We start from the raw sequence: 23,853 nt of genomic DNA, 5'->3' as shown, positions 1-23,853 counted from the left end.
GCTCAGAGCCTGGAGCCTGTTTCCGATTCTGTGTCTGCCTCTCTCTCTGCCCCTCCCCCGTTCATGCTCTGTCTCTCTCTGTCCCAAAAATAAATAAATGTTGAAAAAAAAAAATTAAAAAAAAAAAATTTTTTTTTAAACCATAATTTAATAGATTAAAATATTCCATCATATTGTTTTACCAAAGTTTATCGCTTTTGGATATTTAAATTATTTTCATTTTTTCTTATCATATATAGATAATATTTTACATAAATATTTACTTTTGATTTTCTCAGGATAGAAGTCTGAAATTTTAATTAATGGGTTAAAGAATATGAATATATTTTTTAAACTCTTGATACATTTTAATAAGCTTTTCAAAAAAAGTTATGTCATTTTCCATTCTGGTCAGCATTTTTGACCATAATACATACCCTTCAGCATGGAATAAGCTTTGGTTAATCTTTGCCTATTGGTATGGTAAAATAACTTGTTTTGATATCTATTTCTTTGCTTATCAGTGGAGGTGAAAAATTTTCTCATGTTGATTACTCATTTGTACTTCTATTAATTTTTTATTTATTTTGGCTCATTTTTTTTCCTGATGGCTGTATGCCTTTCTTGTTGATGTTTTTGAACCTCTCATAGATGTATATTAAAAACATTAACTTTTAATCATTGGCAAATACTTTTCTCAAGTAACTTGTTAGGTTAATCTGTTGGCTGCACATCTTTTTTTATAATGCTTTATTTTTCACACTTAACAGTTTAATTGATCTTTATTTTGGTCTGTGGTATGAGGTGAAATCTAATTTTCCTCCGATAATCAGTTTTCCTGATGCTATTTATTAAACATTTCATTTCTTTCCTATTGATTTATGAAGCTTATATTATCAACTGTTGCACGCTTATGTCTTTTAGTTTTAGTTTTCTGGGTATCTGTTCTGTTCCCTTGATTTCTCATTTGTGTACTCAATATCATACACTTATATTTTAATTATATCCTATTTATCATAATTTAATTGTTTAATTTAATAATGTTATACTTATTTTAATTATATTTATAAACAACTTTAGTATCTGGTAAGATAAGTTCTCAAGATGTCAGTCTTAATTTTCAAAATATTTTGAGTTATTTTGGGTTATTATACATTTCAGTTTATAAAGTTCCTAAATATAACTCACTGGAATTTTAGGTAGTATTTTTCCTTTTATTAAAGAAAAAAATAGCTTTTTAAAGTGTTTTTTAAAATTTTATTTATTTTTTGAGAGAGAGAAAGACAGCCCCAAGCAGGATCTGTGCTGGCAGCATGGAACCTAACGTGGAGCCCAAACTCACGAACCATGAGATCCTGACCTGAGCCAAAATCCAGAGTTGGACCCTAAACTGAGTGAGCCACCCTGGCACCCCAAGAAAAAATTTCTATAATTACTTTTTCAATTATAGGAGAAATAGGTTTTTGTAAATTATTTAAAATCTGTAAAGTAATGTATGAAAAACAATAGTTGCATTTTCCAGAGGCATCTGCTCTGGATTTTATTTTTAGTTTGATATCTTCACATTGTTGATTCCTGTATCTAACATTTTTATACTGCTTTTAAGAATTTTTGACTTTAAAAAAATAAAAAGAATTCTTGACTTTAGACTTTGTCTCTTGATTTTTTTCTGTGCCGCATGAAGATTTAACTGATACCATGCCCTGATCCCTCTTCCCCTCTGTTTTTGAGATCTAGATCACTATTTTCAGTGCTTCAGTTTTTCGTGTGCTGTTTTTATAACTTTAAATAATTAAACCTACTTCTTACTGATCTTCTTCCCATTTGGACTATAAGGAGATGAGTGCCCCTTTCTTTCTGTCTCTCCTTTTCTTTGTTGCTTGGATATTTCGACCAGTTATTAGTTGACAGTTCAACTAACAAATATAGTGTTACAGTTGATAATATTTACATTTTCTTCTGTAGTCAGAATAAAGTCTTCTGCTTTGTACAGACTGATTCTGAAAATTCAAAGCTAAATTTACATGATTATAAGTATGTAAATTTTATTGTCTTTAGAGCCAAGTAATGTACTATATTTATATTTGCTTTCCCATACTTCCAATGCCACAACTCCTTTATCACTTGAGAATGTTCACAGTGTCATCAATAGATTTTCCTTTATGTCTTCAGATTGTTAAGGACATTATACATTTTAATTTACTTTTTATTTACACCATGATTTCTTGAAGACTTTTTTGTGCTGGAGTTTCAGATTCCTTTGTTTTCCTTTTTGAGAGAAGTAATACTTCTTCACTTTGTCTATAATATCAAACTTCTTTCTTACCAATTTTATCTGTTGCTTGTAATCTATTCCAGTCTTCTATTTTTTAAAATTTCTTTTTAATGTTTGTTTATTTTGAGAGAGAGAGAGAGAGAGAGAGAGAGCACGTGGGGGAGGGGCGGGGTGGGGAGAGAAAGAATCCCAAGCAGACTCCGTGCTGCTAGCATGGAGCCTGATAAGGGGCTTGATTCCACAAACCATAAATGAGATCATCACCTGAGCCAGTATCAACAGTCGGACACTTAACTGAATGAGCCACCCAGGCACTCCTATTCCATTTTTCTTTTTGATAACATTTTTGAAATGTATTGGCTTTTAGTTCTAATTTGGCTGATTGGTTTCTGAATCCTTGCTAGCAATTATCAGTTTTTCCCCTTGAATTCCTAGGTTCTATCTGCCATTTTGTATATTCTGCATTTTCTTTATTTTGCTGAAGTACATCCTCAAGAAACTTTCTTAGGAAGGGTTGCATGGGAAGTTAACCTGGGTATTCCTTGCATGTTGCAAAATAACTTATTTTTGTTCTCTTATTTTACTGGCAGTTTAAGTGTAAAATTTATTTCATAACTTTGGAGGTCTTGCTCTGTTGTGTTCTAGCTTCTGTTGTTAAATATTGTTTCATGAAGATCATTTTCATTGTTTGTCCTTCCTTTTTAGGGGACGTGTTTGTCTTTCTGTAAGTTCATAAGATCTTTTTTTTCCCCTTGGTGTTCCAGCATTTCTTGGTGATTTGCTTTGGTGTGGATCTTTTTCATTTATTGTGCTGAGTAGGACATACGATGTGCTCTTCTGGATTGTTGCTCAATATATTTGGGTTTTGATTAATTTTATTGTTTAACTTAATGGTATTTAACTTAATAGTATTCTACACCATGAGGTGTAGAATAATCATGTAATGTTGCTTCTCTTTTTCAGGTGTTGCTGCCTATGTTGGTTGGCAAAGCTCCTCAATTCTCAAACCCCTGTTACAACAAGGTCTTAGTGATGCTGAGGAATTTGTTATTGTTAAAGCTCTTAATGCCCTTACCTGTATGTGCCAGTTAGGGCTACTACAAAAACCCCATGTCTATGAATTTGCCAGTGATATTGGTAAGTGTCTGTTTCCCAAAATTAGAAGGAGAAAATTAGGATGTTTTAAGAGAAATAAGTGATAGAGCATTGTAAAAGTTCTAGGAAATACAGAGTCAGATTTTCAATTTTGTCCCGTGTGTGTGTGTGTGCACGAGCACTTGTGTTTGCATGTTTATGCATGCATGCTTCCCATGTATATTAGAAACAGGCAGGCAAAAAAACAGGATCATTTGGTCTTCTAGCCCATCTTGGGAAATATCTCTTTGTTTTTATCTGTAGTTAAGTATTTAACTTGAAAAATAAATTGTTTTGTTTAAAATGATGTAGATAAAGTCCTTAACTGCTCTGAAGAGTCAACTTATTTTTTGAACACTTGACCACTAGTTAAGTTGAAATTGAATGTACAGGATTGTCTAGGACATCTCTCATTGCACTGATTGCCAGTTAAGAATTCATAGTGTTCAAGTTACTACTGTTAATAATTTTATTTATTTATTCATTCATTTATTAGAGATGGCGCAAGTGAGTGAGGGCAGAGAGCGAGAGGGGGCAGAGAGAGGGAGAGAGAGAGAGAGAGAGACACGTAGGGTTCACTTGGAACAGAGCACGAGCTAACCTGAAGTGGGTCTCGAGCTCACCAGAAGCAGGGCACGAACTCACAAATCATGAGATCATGATCTGAGCCAATGTCAGATGCTTAACTAACTGAGCCACCTAGGCACCCCACTGTTAATAATTTTATTAGCCAATGAAAAGAATTAATGTTTGGTTTTTTATAGCATTTATCTGTTTCCCTCAACTTAAAATTCAGAATAAAGGCAAACAAATAAACATTATACATACCAAAATTAAGAATATTTGGAACTTTTAGTCTTCTTATCACATTTTAAGAAAGTAAGCAGTGTAAGATATCTCTGTCCTAAGAGGACATGGAATCTTGGAAAATTGCCTTTTTTGGATAAAATGTTTAATTGCTGTTGAGTGTTTTGCTAAGGAAAATCAATAGAAAGACAAAATTGGTCGGCTATAGGTTATTCTTAAGGCAATCCTCAGAAAAAAATACAAAGGAGTTAGTATTTATTTTGACTGTTGAGACGATAGGTAGTAGCTAGTAGAAATGCATAAAATTTCTGGAAAATATAAAGGCATGACTGTAGCTTTTTAAAAAAAATTGTGACAAATTGAAGTATATGTAGGTTTCTTACTTTACACTCTAATATCTATAATTACTGTTCTTTTAGTTTTTAACCCTGATTTGGTTTGAATTTTTGATGATTATTGTAAAAATAATTATAAATTTAATAGAAATTGTTGAGTATTGGCACCACAATCATGATGAGAATCTCTATTACATTGAAATGTTAAGCTATAGAGTGCCATGTAGTATAAGACAGAGAAAGCAGTGTTTCCATAATAATATTAAGTAGAAAATGTATTGTCTTAACATGCATATCTTGCTGTGTGGAATATTTTCCTGCTTATTTTCATTTTCTGAATTCTCACATCAGTGTTTTCTTTTTTCTCTTGTGAAAGTGGTATTACCTTTATGGGTCAAATTTTTCTGGCTTTTGACTTTGAACTTCCTTATTTTAATGAATATTCTCTGTGTATAAATATGTACTTGTATGTTCTAATTTCATATAATACATTTCTTCTGTTGCCTAATTACTTGGAAACTATTTTTGAGACTTTATAGTTTATAAGTAGCATTTTATTTTTCTGAAAAATGGATGTCTGTCAACTTTAAAAAAAATCATCATACAGTATTTTACCTGTCATATTTTTCAGAGATTTTTCTGGGTTTTGCTGTTGCTTGTCATTGATCATAGGATGAACAAATGGGACATTCTGTGTCTTTAGTTTAGCATCAAAATAAATTATTGTCTTTAGGTATAGAATAAACCCAATATGGTACAACCTCTTGGATGGAGAACTGCCTTAGAACTGGAAATGAATTTGGTACCATCTGTTGGGGGGCAAAAAAAGCCTTGCTGAGAAGAATCAAGTAGGCAATCATTGGTTGGCATTTTGAACTATTTCAAAGAAAAAACAGTTTTTAGAATTTTAGAAACACCTAAAGTATGAAAAATCATACACATCTCTCTGTTCTGTTTTTATACGTAGTCTGTTGTAGTGAATCTTAAAGGGAATGATGGTGGTGACGATGGCATCATGATTTCTTTGATGGTTTTTGAAAAAACTATATTCTTCCCACTTAGATATTATCAATACTCCCTTCCCTTGTGCTTGTCCCCAGATAATTGGAATGTATTGGAATAGAGAAAAGATCAAGTACACTGTTTTACAGGAAATCCTCTTGAATATTTTAGGTTCTTTGTATCAGTTAGCTACTTATTGATACAGTGATGCTATACAGCAATCAACCACAGAATCTCAGTAAATGCTTCAGTAATGTCAACTGTCATGCATCTGTGGGCTGTATGGGTGGCTCTGCTCTAGGCTTTGTATCTCCAGATTGTCTGGGGTGACAGTAATCCATCTGCCTCATTCTGGTGCCCATGTTAGATAGGGAGCAGTTTTCCAGGTTATGTTCTGGGTGATGGCAGAAGCATGAGACAGCAAGTTTAGCTGTGTAGCACATTTCGAGCCTCTATTAATGTTGTATCTGGTAATATCTCATTGGCCAGAGCAGGTTAATAAGACCGAACTGAAAGCAAGAGGCAGAGAAGTACCCTTTGTATACCATGAGCACAGTAATAGAGGTAATGTAAAGAATTAGGACCAATAATTCAAGCTCATGCCTAACTACTGCCAAGTCATTTTGAGTTTAGCTACTTTTTGGAGGTTTTTCAATGCTTTTCCAGTCCTCATTTTGCCTGTTGTCAAAGGGAAACTACCAACCCTCCTTTGTTGGATGTATCAGAGGCTGCATGGTGCTTATGAAATTATGTAACCTCCTTCACGTGTAATTAAAAGAATTGGAAATAGCAGAACTTTGGAAACATACTTTGAACAAAATTTTTTCTCCTTTCCCCTTTTCTATAAGTAATATTAGCGTGTGACAGTGTTATTTCTCTGTTACCCTAAATTTCTTACAAACTTAATATCCTCTCAATGCTGATGCTTCTGCATACTCAGAACAAATATGTGTCTCTTTATGTGTATGTATATTTTTTTGCTTTTAGAAGTTTTTTTTTTTTTATTATTTTTTTTAATGTTTATTTATTTTTGACAGAGACAGAGACAGAATGCGAGTGGGTTAGGGACAGAGAGAGGGAGACGCAGGATCCGAAGCAGGTTCCACGCTCTGAGCTGTCAGCACAAAACCCGACGCGGGGCTTGAACTCATGAGCTGTGAGATCATGACCTGAGCCGAAGTCGGACGCTCAACTGACTGAGCCACCCAGGCGCCCCTAGAAGTTTTATCTAAATCACGTGTTTAAAAGTTTGAATTTTATTCAAAATCTTTGATTAGTTGAAGTCATTGATATTCAGGTGTAATACACAATATAGTTAAAATAAAAGGGGTGAAAACATTCATTTACTTCTCTGGTTTAATCGTATATTTTAATCTCTTTAAGGATGGGCATCATGTTTTCTGCCTTTAGTTTCTACTCATAATGCCTTGTGAATGAATTTATGAAAGATATATTAGACTTGATCAAACCTTTTCATTAAAAAGAATGTCAGAGTAGTACTGTTTATATTCTTTTATGGTATTAATGCCGATATTTATGATAGGGAATATTATAATATCAGTATGTTGAGTTGAGTTTATGCCTTAGGATAATTGAGTATGTGAAAGCAGCTGATAGTAAAGTAACATTGTGGTATAATCCCTTTATTAGTTGTGTTATAAGGTGAAAATGTGTTTATCCTAAAATTTATGAGCGTGGTTTAAATCCATACCTTTTTCTTTTCCTTATTAGCCCCATTTCTGTGTCATCCCAATTTGTGGATACGCTATGGTGCCGTAGGATTTATCACAGTGGTGGCTCATCAAATAAGTACAGCTGATGTATACTGCAAACTGATGCCTTACCTTAACCCGTATATTACTCAACCAATAATACAGGTATGGTTGTTCCAACGTGGAGTCAATCCTCTCCAAACTGCACCCCTTAATAAAAGGTTTAGAGAGTCCTATTTTTATTTAAGTTTACAAAGATTTAAATTGGGCTACACCATTTTCACGTTCTTGTAAGTTAATGTTATTGGAACAAACAGTATTAAGGTGAGAAAAGTTCAAGAGACTTATGTTATCCATCATGTTATGCATAATATAGCACTTACTAGTTCATACTTTATTTTCTTATGTGCAGTGTTGTGAAACATCTGTTAACGGGAAATGCAGTGGAAACATATATTGATGGACCTCTGCTTTTATTGTAAAAAATATAACTGATTTCAGCCAAACTCAGCATGTATAATAAATTGGAAAAAGCCTTTTACGGATGTTTGGTTTTTTGGACCACTAACTGGTTCTGATTTCTTCTCTGTTCTTTTTCTTTTTTTAAAAAATCCGATCTTTTAAAATCTTATTTAATCTTTTTTTTTTTTTTTTTTTTTTAATCTAATGACTTGTCTCCCCTGCTCCCTTACCAGTATAGCACTTGATGATAAACTCTGGGTATTTGGTTTGTATAAGGCAGTTTTTTACCCAGCTTGTTATACCCTTCATCTTCCTGGAAAGCTCGTTATCAAAATACATACCTACCTAAATTGAGTGAACTGTTGAGATATGATTCTGTTTGTTAAAATACTGTGAAATATCCAATTTTTTAGTAAAACTGTGTTTCCCTTTTGCAAATTCACATGCTTCTGGCTCCTAGTACTTTTATGTTCCATTGTACCTTCCTTTGGTTGGAGAAAATGACATTGGATATCTTCTGGAGATGAGGAGGGTTGGCCGTGCCTTCTGTCCTTTTCCTCATAGATTTATCCGTTTCTGAGGGTCATCATTCTTTAATTTCATAGTGTGTAGAATTTCTAATTTTTATCTCAGCAATTTATATACACATATAAGGTAATATTACTAGAAAATATGCCTTTTTTATTTCTTTTATTTTTTTAAGTTTAAGTAATCTCCACACCCAATGTGGGGCTTGAACTCGACTCCAGGATTGAGAGTTGCATTTCTTCCAACTGAGCGAGCCAGGCACCCCATCCATCTTCCTTCCTTCCTTCCTTCCTTCCTTCCTTCCTTCCTTCCTTCCTTCCTTCCTTCCTAACAGCACACGTGGGAGTAGGGGAGGGGGAGGAGCAGAGGAAGAGGGAGAGAGAGAATCTTAAGCAGGCTCCATGCTGAGCATGGCACCCCTTTCTTTTAAAATTTATTGAAGTTCCCTTGGAAATCAGGTCTAGTTACTACTTTTAACTAGTTATTCTGTTTAGAAGTTTGTGAGGGGCACCTGGGTGGCTCAGTCATTTGAGTGTTCTACTCTTGGTTTTTAACTCAGGTCATGATCCCAGGGTTCAAGCCCTGCCTTAGGCTCTCCTCTGAGTGTGGAGCCTGCCTAAGATTCTCCCTCTGCCCCTCTCTTCCTGCTTATGCTCGCTTTCTCTAAGATAAAAAATTTAGAAGTTTGTTTATTAAACCCTTATAAAACAGTGTGCAGGAAGTATCCTTGGGAATTAAAAATTACTTGTGTTTGTAATAACTTAGTGGTGGTTTATTATAATCTGACATTAAAAAATAAATCTGACATTAAGTGTTTTTTAAGAAATCTGCACCACTCTCTTTGTTTTCTCAGGAAAAAATATATATTTCATATTTCATAATAAAAAATATATATATAGTTTTATTTTTTGAGAGACCAGGATTAGGAGTTGAGAGGCTAATGATATATATGCTTCATAAATCTTACCTTTCTACAATTTGAATTAGACAAAAGATACCGTTTTATGCTGGTTTCGCCTGGCTAGTTTACCAGGTAGTTAAATAGGTCCAAAGAAAGTCCTCTTGGTTACTGTTAGTATGCTCATCCTTTTTATTATATATGTGTTGACAAGGAGGGTGTCCTTGGGGATAATAAAAGGAAGGATTTTATGAGCTCTGTGGAGAGAGTAATATTTTTTAGAAGTGGTTGAAGCTACTGAGAAACCTAATGACTGAGGGGCACCCCTGTGATGATTGAGCTTCTTTTCTTGGTCAGTACCTGTTGGCTGTTAGACCTGTGAGCCACGGGTACTTTTTTGATCTAGGAGGTCATCACATTTGGCATCCAGAAAAAGGCTCTTTGTCATTTTCTAAATTTTTCCATCCTGGGTATATATTGTTATTCTTCCAATATGAAAGACACAGATGTATACTCAAATGCTAACAATGAAAAGAAAAACCTTAGCTCTTAAAGGTCATTAGTATTCTTTTTTCTTCTAAGCAAAATCGTAAATGTTGGTATCTCCCATTTTCTTAGAAAATAAATACCTATGTTAACACAGGTTGTATTTACTGAATATAAAAATAACTGTAATGTATGTTGTATCTTTGGTTGATTCTTTTTATTTTTCTAATATAGATTGAAAGGAAACTTGTTCTACTCAGTGTTTTAAAAGATCCAGTAAGTCGTTCTATATTTGATTATGCTTTGAGGTCTAAAGATATTACTAGCTTGTTCAGACATCTTCACATGCGCCAAAAGAAGCGAAATGGGTCTCTTCCTGACTGCCCCCCACCGGAGGATCCTGCCATAGCACAGCTTCTGAAGAAATTGCTCTCACAGGTTGTATCACCTTTCTGAAATCTTACGTTTAAACACAAATTTGCTAAGAACATTCAAGCATCCATTTAGCTATTAAATTTTTTTTTGGTTGATTAAGTCACATCATAAAAAAACGAATAAAACCTGGCAAATATATACATTTGCTTTGGCATATTGGAGATGCTAGGATGATGATAAGGCATTAGTTTGAGCTAAGTAAGGAATCATGGGAGACCTGTTAAGTTTCTTTTGTGATTATTGTCTATGTAAATAATGGAGAAAGTAGATATAACCTTAAATTTGAGTAATATTCTTGATTCAGTTCCATATTTCACCAAAAAAAAAAAAAAAATTCAATTAGAGGAAACATTGCAAAGCACAGATGCACCACAGAAAGATACTGGTTTATTTTAGTTCAAATGTAAAGAGTTCTCACTACATGCAAACATCAGAAATGATTGGGATTTATAATGCATCTTAGATTGAATAAACCAGTTTCTGTTGTATATTAAAAGCCTAAGAATTTGTATCATTTAACAGGTGATGTCAAAACTAATAAGTAATCTTTTTATTATCCTTGGAATTAGTAAGGCCTCTTTAGAAATAGTCCAGATTCAGTGTCCTGTTTTAAGAGGGATATATGGAACTTAGAGAAGTCAAGATAGAAATGAAAATGGCTGGAAATAAAGAATACAATTTATGAATAAATGTTCCATGAGCCTTAAAGCAAATACTAAGAGATAACTTTAATGATGGTCTTTAAGTCTGCAGGACATTTTGGTTAAGAGAATACTTGTCAGTCATGTCTTGTCAGCAAGAACATGAGAAAATGCTTCAGTTGCAGAGAGAATTAGATCAATTTGAAGATATAAATCCTTTCTTGTATTGTACTAGTCACTGAGTGTCCAGTGCTGTTTCAGGCTCATATGTTGCTTTAGGTGATTGAATATTGAATTATCCCATCTCCTATGGGATATTGAATATCCCATCTCCTAGGGAGCCTGGTCAATAACCATTTTGGTTCTTTTAGGTCTCAATTTGCCTGGAGGCGGGAGCTGCCTCTGAATGCCCCTTCCAGGCCAGTGGTTCTATTTCCTATATTTTAGAAGACCTAATTTGATATGACTTGAATTACTAAAGAGCTTTTTCTTTGGGTCTTCTTTTAACCTTGTCTCATACATTAGATGTATTAAATATTTTAGAAAGCAATTTATGGAAAATTGGATATTGAATCGCAGTTTTCTGTTGTTTCTCTTGAGTAAGTACTCCTTATCAAAAAGACTTCAGCATATAGTAAAAACCACCCCAATTTAGATGTTTCTTTGGGTTTGGATGGTGTGATTCTTTGTACTCCTCTCTCTCCTACAAATTCTGTGTATTAAATTAAAAGCTTCTGTACTAAAATTTCACACTAAGTCATTGGTTACTTCATGGAGCCTCTCTAGCCCCTCGTTCTTGCTTTTCATCTTGCTGTGGGTATAGGTTTTGCCACTGCCATGGGTGAGAGGAGGGAGAGGGAAGGAGCAGTTTCCGTAGCCTTTTTACCTTCTGCTTCCTCTTCTAAACCCTTCTACCATTGCTGCTTCCAGAGTGCCAGCCCTCATTTTTGGGTACCATGATGAAATCACTAAACTCACTGATTTGTATTTCTCTGAATATTAGTGCTTGATGTATTCATTTGTCTGTCACTTGTACCCACATTTGTATCAGTAGGGAAGGAGGAACATGATTCCCTGTGTTTTATGTTGTTTCTGTTACTAACAGTTTTAGGAGACTCCTAAGGGTTAGTAGTACTCTGTTTCCAGGGACAGGTGCTGCTAGTAGAGGGGAGAGCAAGCCAGAGTCTCTGAGGTCCTCAGAAGAAGTAACAGCAGAACAATACCAGGCTCCATTTTTTGAAGACCTTCAACAAATCTACCACTGCAGTTGGTGCTTTCCATATTTTGTCACTGATCTTATAACAACCTTGAACAACAGATGTTATTCCCTATTTTATAGTTAAGGAAACTGCAGCCCAAAGAGGATAGTTAAGTTGCTTATGCTCACACAGTTCATTCAGCTTAAAGCTGACATTTGAACCTAAACCAGCCTAACTCCAAATCCCTTCCTCCTTCAACATGCCATCTGGCCTCAAAATAAAGGACAGGGAGCTAAGACTGAGAGACTTGTTTGAGGTTTTTATGGACTTAGGAAGATTCCATGTGCAGTTCATCTCCTCCAGCCCCTTGCACGCCTTTTATCTGCTTCGCTTCTTTTTGGTCCCTGTGCTACCTTTCTTGGCATTATTTGCAGAGGCTTGGAGTCAGGGGGAGGCTTTGGAGGTGGGAACTGAGTCCCTATTCCTAATGTCAGGGATACAGAGGGAAGGATGCTTTTAGCCTCTGCAAATGCGAATTCTGAATACGCCTACAATTTTCCCCCCCTTGGGGTTTTACGGTGCTTTTTGTATAGGACTGTACTTGAGATGCATCATGGGTAAAATAGACTTTTCTAGACCAGCCTAGCATTGTTTCTATGGGAAAATACGTTCAGGGTTCTGGATAATAGACTTTTATTTTTTTAATTTTTAATTAAAAAAAAATTTTAAGTTTATTTGAGAGAGAGAGAGCGCTAGTGGGGGAAGGGAAGTGAGGATGGGGAGAGAGAGAACCCCAAGCAGACTCTGCACTGTCAGTGGAGAGCCTGATGCGGGGCTCGAACTCATGAACCGTGAGATCATGAACTGAGCTGAAGTCAGATGTTTAATTGACTGAGCCACCCAGGCGCCCCATGGAAAATAGACTTTTAAAGTACACTTTTGAAATATATGGTAGTTAAAATCTGCCTACACTCCAGATTTTTAATAGGATTTACCTTCTGGAGGTGATACATGGCAGGGCTGTTTTGGAATCTCATTCACAAGAACTGTCTGTTTTATTTGTATCCATTTGATCACCCGCTAATACAGAATAAGAATATTCTGATTTCTGGGGCACCTGGGTGGCTCAGTTACTTGAGCATCAGACTTTGGCTCAGGTCATGATCTCACAGTTCGTGAGTTTGAGCCCCACATCAGGCTTGTTGCTGTCAGTCTCTTAGCGCAGAGCCTGCTACAGATCCTCTGTCCCCTTCTCTCTGCCCCTCCCCACTTGCACTCTGCCCAAAATAAATAAATATGAAAAAAAAATCAATCCTCTTTAAGAAAAAAAAAAAGAATATTCTGATTTCACTCCTTTAAAAAATGGCAAATACTAAACATTTTTGATTTTTAAAAGATTTTTATTTGAATACTTTTTGACTGGTAGTATAGACACAAGGTGTAAAATTAAAAAGATATTGGAGGGGCGCCTGGGTGGCTCAGTCGGTTGGGTGCCTGACTTCGGATCAGGTCATGATCTCATGGTTCATGAGTTCGAGCCCTGCGTCGGGCTCTGTGTTGACAGCTCAGAGCCTGGAGCCTGCTTTGGATTCTGTGACACTCTCTCTCTCTCTCTCTTTGTCCCTCCCCTGCCTGTGCTTTGTCTCTCTCTCTCTCTCAAAAATAAATAAATATTAAAAAATGTTTAAAAAAATAAAAATAAAAATAAAAAGATATTGGAAGATACATAATAAAATGTAAGTTTTCCTCCAATCTCTGATCCCCAGCCACCCAGTTTCTTTTTCTGTTGATTGTGAATTTTATGTTGTTAGAGTGCTGAATTTCTTGATACAGTGTTGGATTGTTCTGTTCTACAGTTAACTTATTTGGAATCAGTTTGATCCTTTTAAGCCTTGTTTTTTAAAAAAGTTTTAAATCTGGTATAGTTTACAGTGTTATATTAATTTCAGGTGTACAATATAGTTATTCAACAATTCTGTACATTATCCACTGCTCAAGATAAGTGTACTCTTAATTTCCTTTACCTGTTTCACTCATTCCCCCACCCCCACCCCCACCTCCCCTCTGGTAACTATCAGTTCTCTATAGTTAAGAGTCTGTTTTTGGTTTGTCTCTTTTTTTTCCTTTGTTCATTTGTTTTGTTTCTTAAATTCCACACACGAGTGAAATCATACAGGATGTCTTTCTCCTTTTTTAGCATTATACTCTAAATCTATTCATGTTGTTGCAAATGGCAAGATTTCATTCTTTTTAATGGCTGAGTAATATTCCCTATATATCTTACATCTTTATCCATTCATCTATCAGTGGACATTTGGGCTGTTTTCCAAGTTTTGGCTTTTGTAAATAATGCTGAAATACACATAGGAGTGCACATATCTTTTCAAATTAGTGTTTTATATTCTTTGGGTAAATACCCAGTAGTGGAATTACTGGATCATATGGGTAGCTCTATTTTTTTAAATTTTTTGAGGAACCTCCATATTGTTTTCCACAGTGGCTGCACCAGTTTGCATTCCCAACAACAGTGCATGAGGGTCCCCTTTTCTCCATTTCCTTGTCAACACTTATTATTTCTTGTCCTTTTGATTTTAGTCATTCCAACTGGTGTAAGGGGATATCTCAGTGATTTTCATTTGCATTTCCCTGATGACGAGTGATCTTGAGCATCTTTTCACATGTCTGTTGGCCAGAGAGACAGACAGACTGAGTGTGAGCTGGAAAGGGGCAGAGAGAGAGGGACGCACAGAATCTGAAGCAGGCTCCAAGCTCTGAGCTATCAGTACAGAGCTCAACTTGGGGCTCGAACTCAGAAACCGGTAGATTATGACTGGAGCTGAAGTTGGACGCTTAACTGACTGAGCCACCCAGGTGCCCTGACCTCTGCCTATTTTTTAATTGGATTATTTTTTTTTTTTTTGATGTTGAGTTATGCAAGTTTTTTTTTCTTTTCTTTATTTTTGAAATATTTTATTTATTTATTTTTTAATGTCTATTTCTTTTTGAGAGAGAGAAAGAGACAGAGTGTGAGTAGGGAACAGGCAGAGAGCGTGGGAGACACAATCTGAAGGAAGCTCCAGGCTTCGAGCTGTCACGCCGCGGTGCTCGAATTGACGAACTGCGAGATCATGACCTGAGCTGAAGTCAGATGCTTAACAAATGGAGTCACCCAGGTGCCCGAGATTTTATTTTTAAGTAATCTCTATACCCAATGTGGGGCTCGAACTCAAAACCCAAGATTTTGGAGTCACGGGCTCCACTGACTGAGCCAGCCAGGAGCCCCTATATATTTTAGATACTAACCCCTTAATGGATATATCATTTGCAAATATTTTCTCCCACTCGTTAGGTGGTCTTTTTTGTTTTTTTGATGGTTTCTTTTGCTGTGCAATAGCAAAAATGTTTTTTCCCATTCATTAGGTTGTCTTTTTTAGTTATTGATGGCTTTGTTGATGCCTTCGTTTGCTCTGCAAAAGCTTTTAATATTGGGTAGTCTTAGTAGTTTATGTCTGCTTTTGTTTCCCTTGCTTGAGAAGACATATCTAGAAAAATGTTTCTATGGCCCATGTCAAAGAAATTACTGCCTATGTTTTCTAGGAATTTTATGGTTCCAGGTCTCACATTTAGGTCTTTAATTTATTTCGAGTTTATTTTTGTGTATTCTGTAAGGAAGTGGTCAGGTGTATTCTTTTGGATGTAATTGTCCAGTTTTTCCAGCATCATTTATTGAAGAGATTGGCTTTTCCCATTGTATGTTCTTGCCTCCTTGTCATAGATGAATTGACCATATGAGTATGGGTTTATTTCTAGGTTCTTTATTTTGTTTCATTGATGTATGTGTCTTTTTTTGGTGCCGGTGTCATAATGTTTTGATTACTGCAGCTTTACTTATTATTTAAAAAAAAACTTTTAATGTTTATTTTTGAGAAAGACACACACACACACACAGAGCATGAGCGGGGGAGGGGCAAAGAGAGGGAGACACAGAACCTGAAGTAGGCTCCAGGCTCTGAGCTGTCAGCAGAGAGCCTGACATGGGGCTCAAACTCACAAGCTGTGAGATCATGACCTGAGCCGAAGTCAGACGGTTAACCAAGTGAGTCACCCAGGCACCCCTACTGCAGCTTTATAGTATATCTTGAATTCCTCGATTGTGATAGCTCCAGCTTTTTTTCTTTTTTCTCAGGATTACTTTGGCTATTTGGGGTCTTTGGTGATACCATACAAATTTTAGTATTATTTGTTGTAGTGCTGTGAAACCTGTTGGTATTTTGATAGGGATTGCATTGAATCTATAGGTTGGTTTGGGTAGTATGGACATTTTAACAATATTAATTCTTTCAATTCATGAACACAGTATGTCTTCCCATTTGTGTCATTTTCTTTAATTGAATTGGGTTTTGATTAAATTGAATTTCCCATTTAATTCATCAATGTATAGTTTTCAGAATACAGGTTTTTCATCTCCTTGCTTCAGTTTATAAACCTAGGCATTTTTTTTATTCTTTCTGGTCCATTGTAAATGGAATTTGTTTTCTTAAGTTCTTTTTCTGCTGCTCTATTATTAGTGTATAGAAATGCAACAGATTTCTGTGTATTTATTTTGTATTCTGCAACTTACTGAGCTCATTTATCGGTACTAATAGTGTTTTGGTGGAGTCATTAGGGTTTTTTTTAATATAGTATGATATCATCTGCAAATAGTGACAGTTTTACTTATTCCTTACCAATTTGGATGCCTTTTATTTCTTTTTCATGTCCAATTGCTGCAGCTCAGACTTTCATTATTATGGTGAATAAAAGTGGTATGAGTGGACATCTCTGTCTTAGTGGATCTTAGCAGAAAAGCTCTCAGTTTTTCACCATTGAGTATGATGTTACCTGTGGGTTTTTCATATAAGGCCTTTATTATATTGAGGTATGTTCTCTCTAAACCATATTGTTGAGAGTTTTTTATCATGAATGGACGTTGTATCAAATGCTTTTTCTGTGTTTATTGATCATATAATTTTTTATTCTTCATTTTGTTAATTCTCCAAGATTTGCAAATCTTGAACCACCATTGCATCCCTGGAATAAATGTCCCTTGATTGTGGTGGATGATTTTTAAAAAAATTTTTTTTTTTCAACGTTTATTTATTTTTGGGACATAGAGAGACAGAGCATGAACGGGGGAGGGACAGAGAGAGAGGGAGACACAGAATCGGAAACAGGCTCCAGGCTCTGAGCCATCAGCCCAGAGCCTGACGCGGGGCTCGAACTCACGGACCATGAGATCGTGACCTGGCTGAAGTCGGACGCTTAACCGACTGCGCCACCCAGGCGCCCCTGATTTTTTTAAATGTATTGTTGAAATCAGTTTGCTCATGTTTGTTGAGAAATACTGTATCTGTGTCAGAGATTTTGGTCTGTAGTTTTCTTTTTTTTGTGGTGTCTTTGTTTGGTTTTGGTATCAGGCCATTAATGGCCCCATAGACTCAATGTGAAAGTTTTCCCTTCTCTTCTGGTTTTTGGAATAGTTTGAGAAGAATAGGTATTAACTCTTCTTTAACTGTTTGGTAGAATTCATCTGTGAAGCCAATCTGGTCCTAGATTTTTGTTTGTTGGGAGTGTTTTGATTACCGATTCAATTTTTTTTCTAGTAGTTGGTCTGTTCCAATTTTCTGTTTTTAATGTATTATGTAGATTTTTATTATAAAAACACATAAGTGTAAATATATAGGTAATATAAAGTAATATAAATATTCTGTAAAATTTTTTTATAGTCTGGATTTTGTTTGCTGATACGTTGAGTATTTTTGCATTTATTTTTTTTTTTTTAAATTTTTTTTTTTTTTTCAACGTTTATTTATTTTTGGGACAGAGAGAGACAGAGCATGAACGGGGGAGGGGCAGAGAGAGAGGGAGACACAGAATCGGAAACAGGCTCCAGGCTCTGAGCCATCAGCCCAGAGCCTGACGCGGGGCTCGAACTCACGGAGCGCGAGATCGTGACCTGGCTGAAGTCGGACGCTTAACCAACTGCGCCACCCAGGCGCCCCTATTTTTGCATTTAAATTCATAAATGATTTGTCCTTCAGTTTTCCTTTCTTATAATGTCCTTTAGGTATTTATATCAAATACTGAAAGAAAAATCCTGACTTATAATCTTGTCTTGAAATTACTCCTAATTCTTGAGAGTTTAATCTAAATCCTTCCTGTTTAGGGATGATTGTTTGCAGTGCTCTGATTTGGTGTGTGTCATATGGGAGTCTGGAAACTGTAATATGATTGTATTACTGTTTTAAGAAACAACTTTGTTTTCCCCATGGTGCATTTCTAGCTTTTTTTAATTGAGAAAATTTGCACAGAAAATAATTTACATTTTCATCATCCTGGAAAGAAACCCCATGCCCATTAGCAATTATTCCCCGTTTACTTCTCTCTCCAGCCCCTTGCAACCACTAAATCTACTTTCTGTTTCTAGGAATTTGTCTATTTTGGATATTTCCTGTAAATGAAATATATACAGTATGTGGCACGTTTGTGTCTGGTTACTTTCACTTAGCAAAATATTTTCAAGATTGCTCCATGTTATATGGCATATGTTAATACTTCATCCCTTTTTATGGTTCTTATGATGACCCTCCTTTTGTGGGCTAGAACTGAGACCTCTCTCTTGTGAACTAAGATGTAGTCTAACAGAAAGAATAGAACTCTTACTACAGCTATGAAATTGTCTACGCTAAGCAAATTTTAGGAGGAGAAGTAAAAATAAATGAAGAATTTCAGGCCAGTGTTGGAAAAAATTCAGTTAGAGATCCCTCTATGATTATTATACTTTAATGCAATTTCATTTTATTTTTTCTTAGCTTTCTAATTTTCTAGGGTTTGTTTGTGTCCTATCGTGAATGTGGGTTGTGAATATTCTTTTAAGCTCCAGTAGGATTCTAATTAAAGCCTGAGGGGAATTGCTATTTTATTAATTTTTTTTTCCATTGGCATTATAAAAACATTATAGAGGGTTCTGTGGATGGTTTGAAAGTAAAGAAAAAAATGCAGAACTATTTTGTTTATCAGAATATTTCACATTGAATTATTGAAATTAAATATTTAGTATTAATTGGCTGTCAGTTTCAAGTATTCTAAGTGCCTTGAGTAGAATAACTTAACTACAATTTCAAAGTAGCCCCTCTCCCCAAATTGTAAGATGGGTGCTAATAATTACGTCATTATCTTCATTTTCTGGAATCAGTAGACATTTAGAAAATTGGGTAACTTGCCCAAGGTTACACATACAGTAAGTAATGGAGCTTGAATGTACGTAGGCAGTCTGACTTTAATTATACTATTTCCCTAGGGTGTGTTGCTTGCATTTGCAGGTCAGCCAGCATGTATCCATTTCTGAGGTGTATAGAATGTTTTATATACCATAGAGGGCCTTCACACGTAGTGTCTCATTTAATATTCTCAACACATCTAGGATAAGGGTGAAGCATATAGACTTTCTCTTGCTTAATATTGTATTTCCAGAATTTTTGTTTAGATAGTAAATGTTTGTTTATTCAAAGTTACATATTAAACATGTACTAGATACCAGGCACTGTATTAAGTTCCTTGGAGATTTCAAAGGTGAGTTATACTTGAATGCTCCCATTTAGAAAGAAAACTAAGATATAAATTATGATACAAAATGGAAAGTGCTATAATAGTGTTCTGGATGATCAGAGTAGAGATGTTTTTCTATATTGATACTTTCTTTTTCTCTTGTCTTTGTTTGCTTCATTTTACCATTTTGACTCTTAAAATTTTAAATTAGTGGTTTGACCCTTCAGTCATTCCAAGGCCTGTTACTACTTTTGGAAATAATCTCTATAACATATGTTTTATTTGGTTTTAGGGAATGACAGAGGAAGAGGAAGACAAACTCTTGGCACTGAAAGACTTCATGATGAAATCTAACAAAGCAAAGGCCAATATAGTAGACCAGAGCCATCTTCATGATAGTAGTCAGAAAGGTGTAATTGACCTAGGGGCATTAGGCATAACTGGGAGACAAGTTGATCTTGTTAAAACCAAACAGGAACCTGATGACAAGCGAGGTTGGTACATTTATATATGTGTATGTGTTTAGTGTGTTATTACTTCATAAGACTTATTTCATAAGGCATATTAGTTGTAGCTAATTAGTAGTAAAATAAGTCACATTTTCCAGATATAGAACTTCCAAGTACCGTATGTGACTCCATTACGTAACAGGCATATTTAGGGGAGGAAGAGTGGAGAATTGAATTAACAGTTAAGAGCTTATGTAACCTGTCACAATTATGGCTTTCTGTGTCAGAATCAAGATTCAAACCAACGCTGGACTCCAAAGCCCTATTCTTAATAATAATAGAATAATGTTGCCTTTGTGGATTTACATGATTGAAGATGGAATCCTGATTTTTTAATCCTTTAAACACCAACCCAAGTCAATAATCAATGTTAAAACGAGATAATTATCTAGTGTTAGTAGGTAATGCCCAGTGAATTGAAAAGAACAGTCTTGTTATTAACAATGAAATAACAAAAGAGTAGAGACCAGAGAAGACTTAATCGTTTCAAGTCTCTAGATTTAGAACTGTCAGCTCTGTGACAAGGATGTTGACATTGATTGTACGAGGTTTTTAAGATCTTGTGTATTCTTCCTTTAACCCTTTTTGGAGATGTACTTATTTCCAAGTACATGCATTTAAAAACCACTCTTTTCCAGTATCAGATTTTGAAGGCAGCTGAATTGTATTTAAAAATAAACCTCTAATTGTCAAACTTGGGGTAAAGTATTTGGAACTGCCATAAGTAAAGCACTCATACAGATTATAAGAAAAACACAAGCACCCCAAAAGAAAAATATTGAAGGATTTGAACTTACAACTGATAGAAGAATAGAAATGCATGTTTGAAAAGGTAGATAAATGCAAAACAATGAGATGCCATTTTCTGCCTATGTGATTAGCAAAACACTAGTGATACCTGTTATTAGCAAGGTTGTAGGGAAATAGGCATTTTCATACACTGTTGATGAGATTATAAATTGAACATGTTCTTTTTAGAAAGCAACGTTCTTACTCTTTGAGTCACTATAGTCAATTCTGAAAATTTCTCCCAAGAAAACTGACAGGCATGTGAGGAAATATGTAGAAGAATGTTCTCAGTTTAAAAAAAGGAAATAATTGAAGTGACCATTAATAGGGGAATGGTTAAATAAACATTCAGTGTATTCGGTTGAGAGGAAAAAGCAGATTGTAAAATACTTTATATTACTTTGTACTACTTTATTTTTTTAATTTTTTTTATTAAAAAAAAAAGTTTTTTTAAATGTTTATTTATTTTTGAGACCGAGACAGAGCATGAACAGGGGAGGGTCAGAGAGAGAGGGAGACACAGAATCCGAGGCAGACTCCAGGCTCTGAGCTGTCAGCACAGAGCCTAATGTGGGGTTTGAACTCACGGATGGTGAGATCATGACCTGAGCTGAAGTTGGACGCTTAACCGACTGAGCCACCCAGGCGGCCCTGTACTACTTTATTTTTGCAAAATGATATGGTAGTATATCACAAATGATACAGTGTATGAGATTTACAAAGTTATAGGGGCAACTCATTCTATATTTTGTAATTAATACTAGAATTTTGTGTTACTGAATGTACTTTTTGTAATTGGAGAAAGATGTTTTAAAAAGATTTTCTCATCTCTTTAGTCTGGAGGTAACTATATAGCAATTGACTTTTACCTTTTTTTTTGTTTGTTTCCCAAGTAACGGATACTGGAAATAGGTCATATCAGTGTGGTTGGTGACATTTGAGAAAGTTGTTTTTCTTGTTGGTTCTCGAGATAAAGTGGTTATTTGAAATTGAGCCCACCTTAGGAAACTAGGAAACAATTAGGTCTAATTATTAATGCCACTGAAAGTGCATCTGTTCCATCTGCCCTAGAGATAAAGTGAGGGTTAAGGAATTGATATATAAATATAAGTAGATTGGAGATCATAAAGAACAAATAGGATTGCTATCCCCCCTTAACCAAAAAAATAAATAAAAGTGCATATTGGTTTTAGAGGTTTCCTTTAGACTGACTGTTCTGAACCTGTTTTTGTAGCTAGAAAACACGTAAAACAAGACTCAAATGTAAATGAAGAATGGAAAAGTATGTTTGGGTCACTGGAACCACCGAACATGCCACAGGCCCTACCTAAAGGGAGTGACCAGGAAGTGATTCAGACTGGGAAGCCTCCTCGTTCTGAGTCCTCTGCTGGCATTTGTGTCCCTTTGTCTACTTCTCCACAGGTACTATCATCTAGGCAGTAATCCTTGTGTTTTTCAATCCCTTTCTACTGCTTTGGTTGTTTAAAGGCTGTGTACTATACTGGGAAAATCAATATAGTGAGTTGTCCTTTAAGGGAGGACGTGTTTCTTCTTTCTTTTTTTTTCTTCAAATTTTATTTAAATTTAACTTAGTTAACATATAGTATAATATTGGTTTCAGGAGTTGAATTTAGTGATTCATCACTTACATACAACACCAGTGCTCATCACACTTGCCCTCCTTAATGCCCATCACCCATCTAGCCCATTTCCCACCCATCTCCCTCCATCAACCCTCAGTTTGTTCTCTCTAGTTAAGGATATGTTTCTTTCTAAGACAGGTTTATCTTTAATTTTATAGCCAAGGGGAAGTCTAGTAATTGAAAGCATCAAAAAGGGCCTTGCTTTAGAGTGCTCCCCAATAAAGTGATCTGAAATTGTGGGTTGAAGACATCATTATGGACTGTAATTATAATTAGGTTGCAGTGAACCTTTTAAATCTTTTATTCTTTCTCTACTATAACATCTGTAAAATAGCAAAAACATCTCTGGAAGAAAAGTCCCTAGTTTGCCATCTGTGAGAAATGTTACAATTTTTATGTATTTTAAGTATATTTGTAATTTAAGGTAACTCTTCCTTAAGCCAATATGTTTTAAGTGAAAAATACTAACTGAACCAACTGATAAATTCTATTTCTATTCACTTAAATTCTGTGGATTTTTGTTTAATGTTATTGCTATACTGATAGTTTTTTTTAATAATGTAGAAGTTTGGAAGTGTAATACTTGTGGTTAAACTTTATTTTAATGAGATTTTCACTGAACAAATGTCATTATATTTAAATGGATTTAAAAACTGGCACGTTAATAAGGAAAAAAGCTGATATAATGAAAAGAGAACATCAGTACATTTTTATCATCGAGTATACCTTGCTTTATAACATACATACTTATAATTCTGTTTTGCAGCTTCCAGAAGTGACAAATGTCCAAAATAGAAAACCAACAATACAGGTTTTAAGTAGTACAATTTTACCGTCTACCTACCAGATTCGGATCACAACTTGTAAAACGGAACTTCAGCAGCTCATACAGCAAAAGCGGGAGCAATGTAACGCCGAGAGGATAGCTAAGCAGATGATGGAAAATGCTGAATGGGAGAGCAAACCACCACCACCTGGTAAGAGTGCCGCTGCTGGGTAGTTGTATTCTAGCCCGGGTGCCGGAGCCTAGAGTCTAATGCAGGGTGCTGATAATTAATTACCAGGAAGTAAGAACAAAACTGTCACTTGAAAGCCTAGAGGAAGAAGCATTAAATGAGAAATTTTAAGTCATTTGTGGAGTTTGGATCTTCTTAGCTGTCAGGGCAACTCGCAGTGTCTTATTTAGGCCATGTAGTGTTTCCAGCCTGTGATCCATTTTCCCCATTTATAGTGCTAGGTTTTACCTGCCTACTTAGTGTCATGCCACTTTTTCATAGGATGTCAGGCTTCCTGGGGTAAGCTCCAGTTTTTATTTCTGAAGGGTCTGACATCTATTTTCTTTTAGAAAAGTAAAACATTTGGAAAGTAATGGGTACTTCTAAAAAGCAGACAAAATCAGTTATAACTCCAGCACTAAGTGATTATCAACATT

The 23,853-nt window shown here is 35.3% G+C and overlaps 1 protein-coding gene across 3 annotated transcripts in view; it reads left to right on the top strand.

Annotated features, from left to right (window-relative positions):
* PIK3R4 (phosphoinositide-3-kinase regulatory subunit 4) overlaps positions 1 to 23,853 on the top strand; it is a 203,541-nt gene that overhangs the window by 150,396 nt on the left and 29,292 nt on the right. For all 3 annotated transcript variants that reach the window (XM_086674276.1, XM_025913349.2, XM_086674275.1), the window contains exons 9-14: positions 3,218 to 3,391; positions 7,264 to 7,409; positions 9,853 to 10,056; positions 19,773 to 19,974; positions 22,013 to 22,200; positions 23,188 to 23,398. In XM_086674276.1, the coding sequence (XP_086530402.1) occupies positions 3,218 to 3,391; positions 7,264 to 7,409; positions 9,853 to 10,056; positions 19,773 to 19,974; positions 22,013 to 22,200; positions 23,188 to 23,398 (1,125 nt within the window). The remainder of the gene's footprint in view (positions 1 to 3,217; positions 3,392 to 7,263; positions 7,410 to 9,852; positions 10,057 to 19,772; positions 19,975 to 22,012; positions 22,201 to 23,187; positions 23,399 to 23,853) is intronic.

This window comes from Puma concolor, chromosome C2, assembly GCF_028749965.1.
Source record: "Puma concolor isolate L17-30 chromosome C2, mPumCon1.1.hap2, whole genome shotgun sequence".
Classification (NCBI taxonomy): Eukaryota; Metazoa; Chordata; class Mammalia; order Carnivora; family Felidae; genus Puma; species Puma concolor.
Note: the sequence above shows the minus strand (reverse complement) of the source record. Positions and strands in the feature narration are given on the sequence as shown.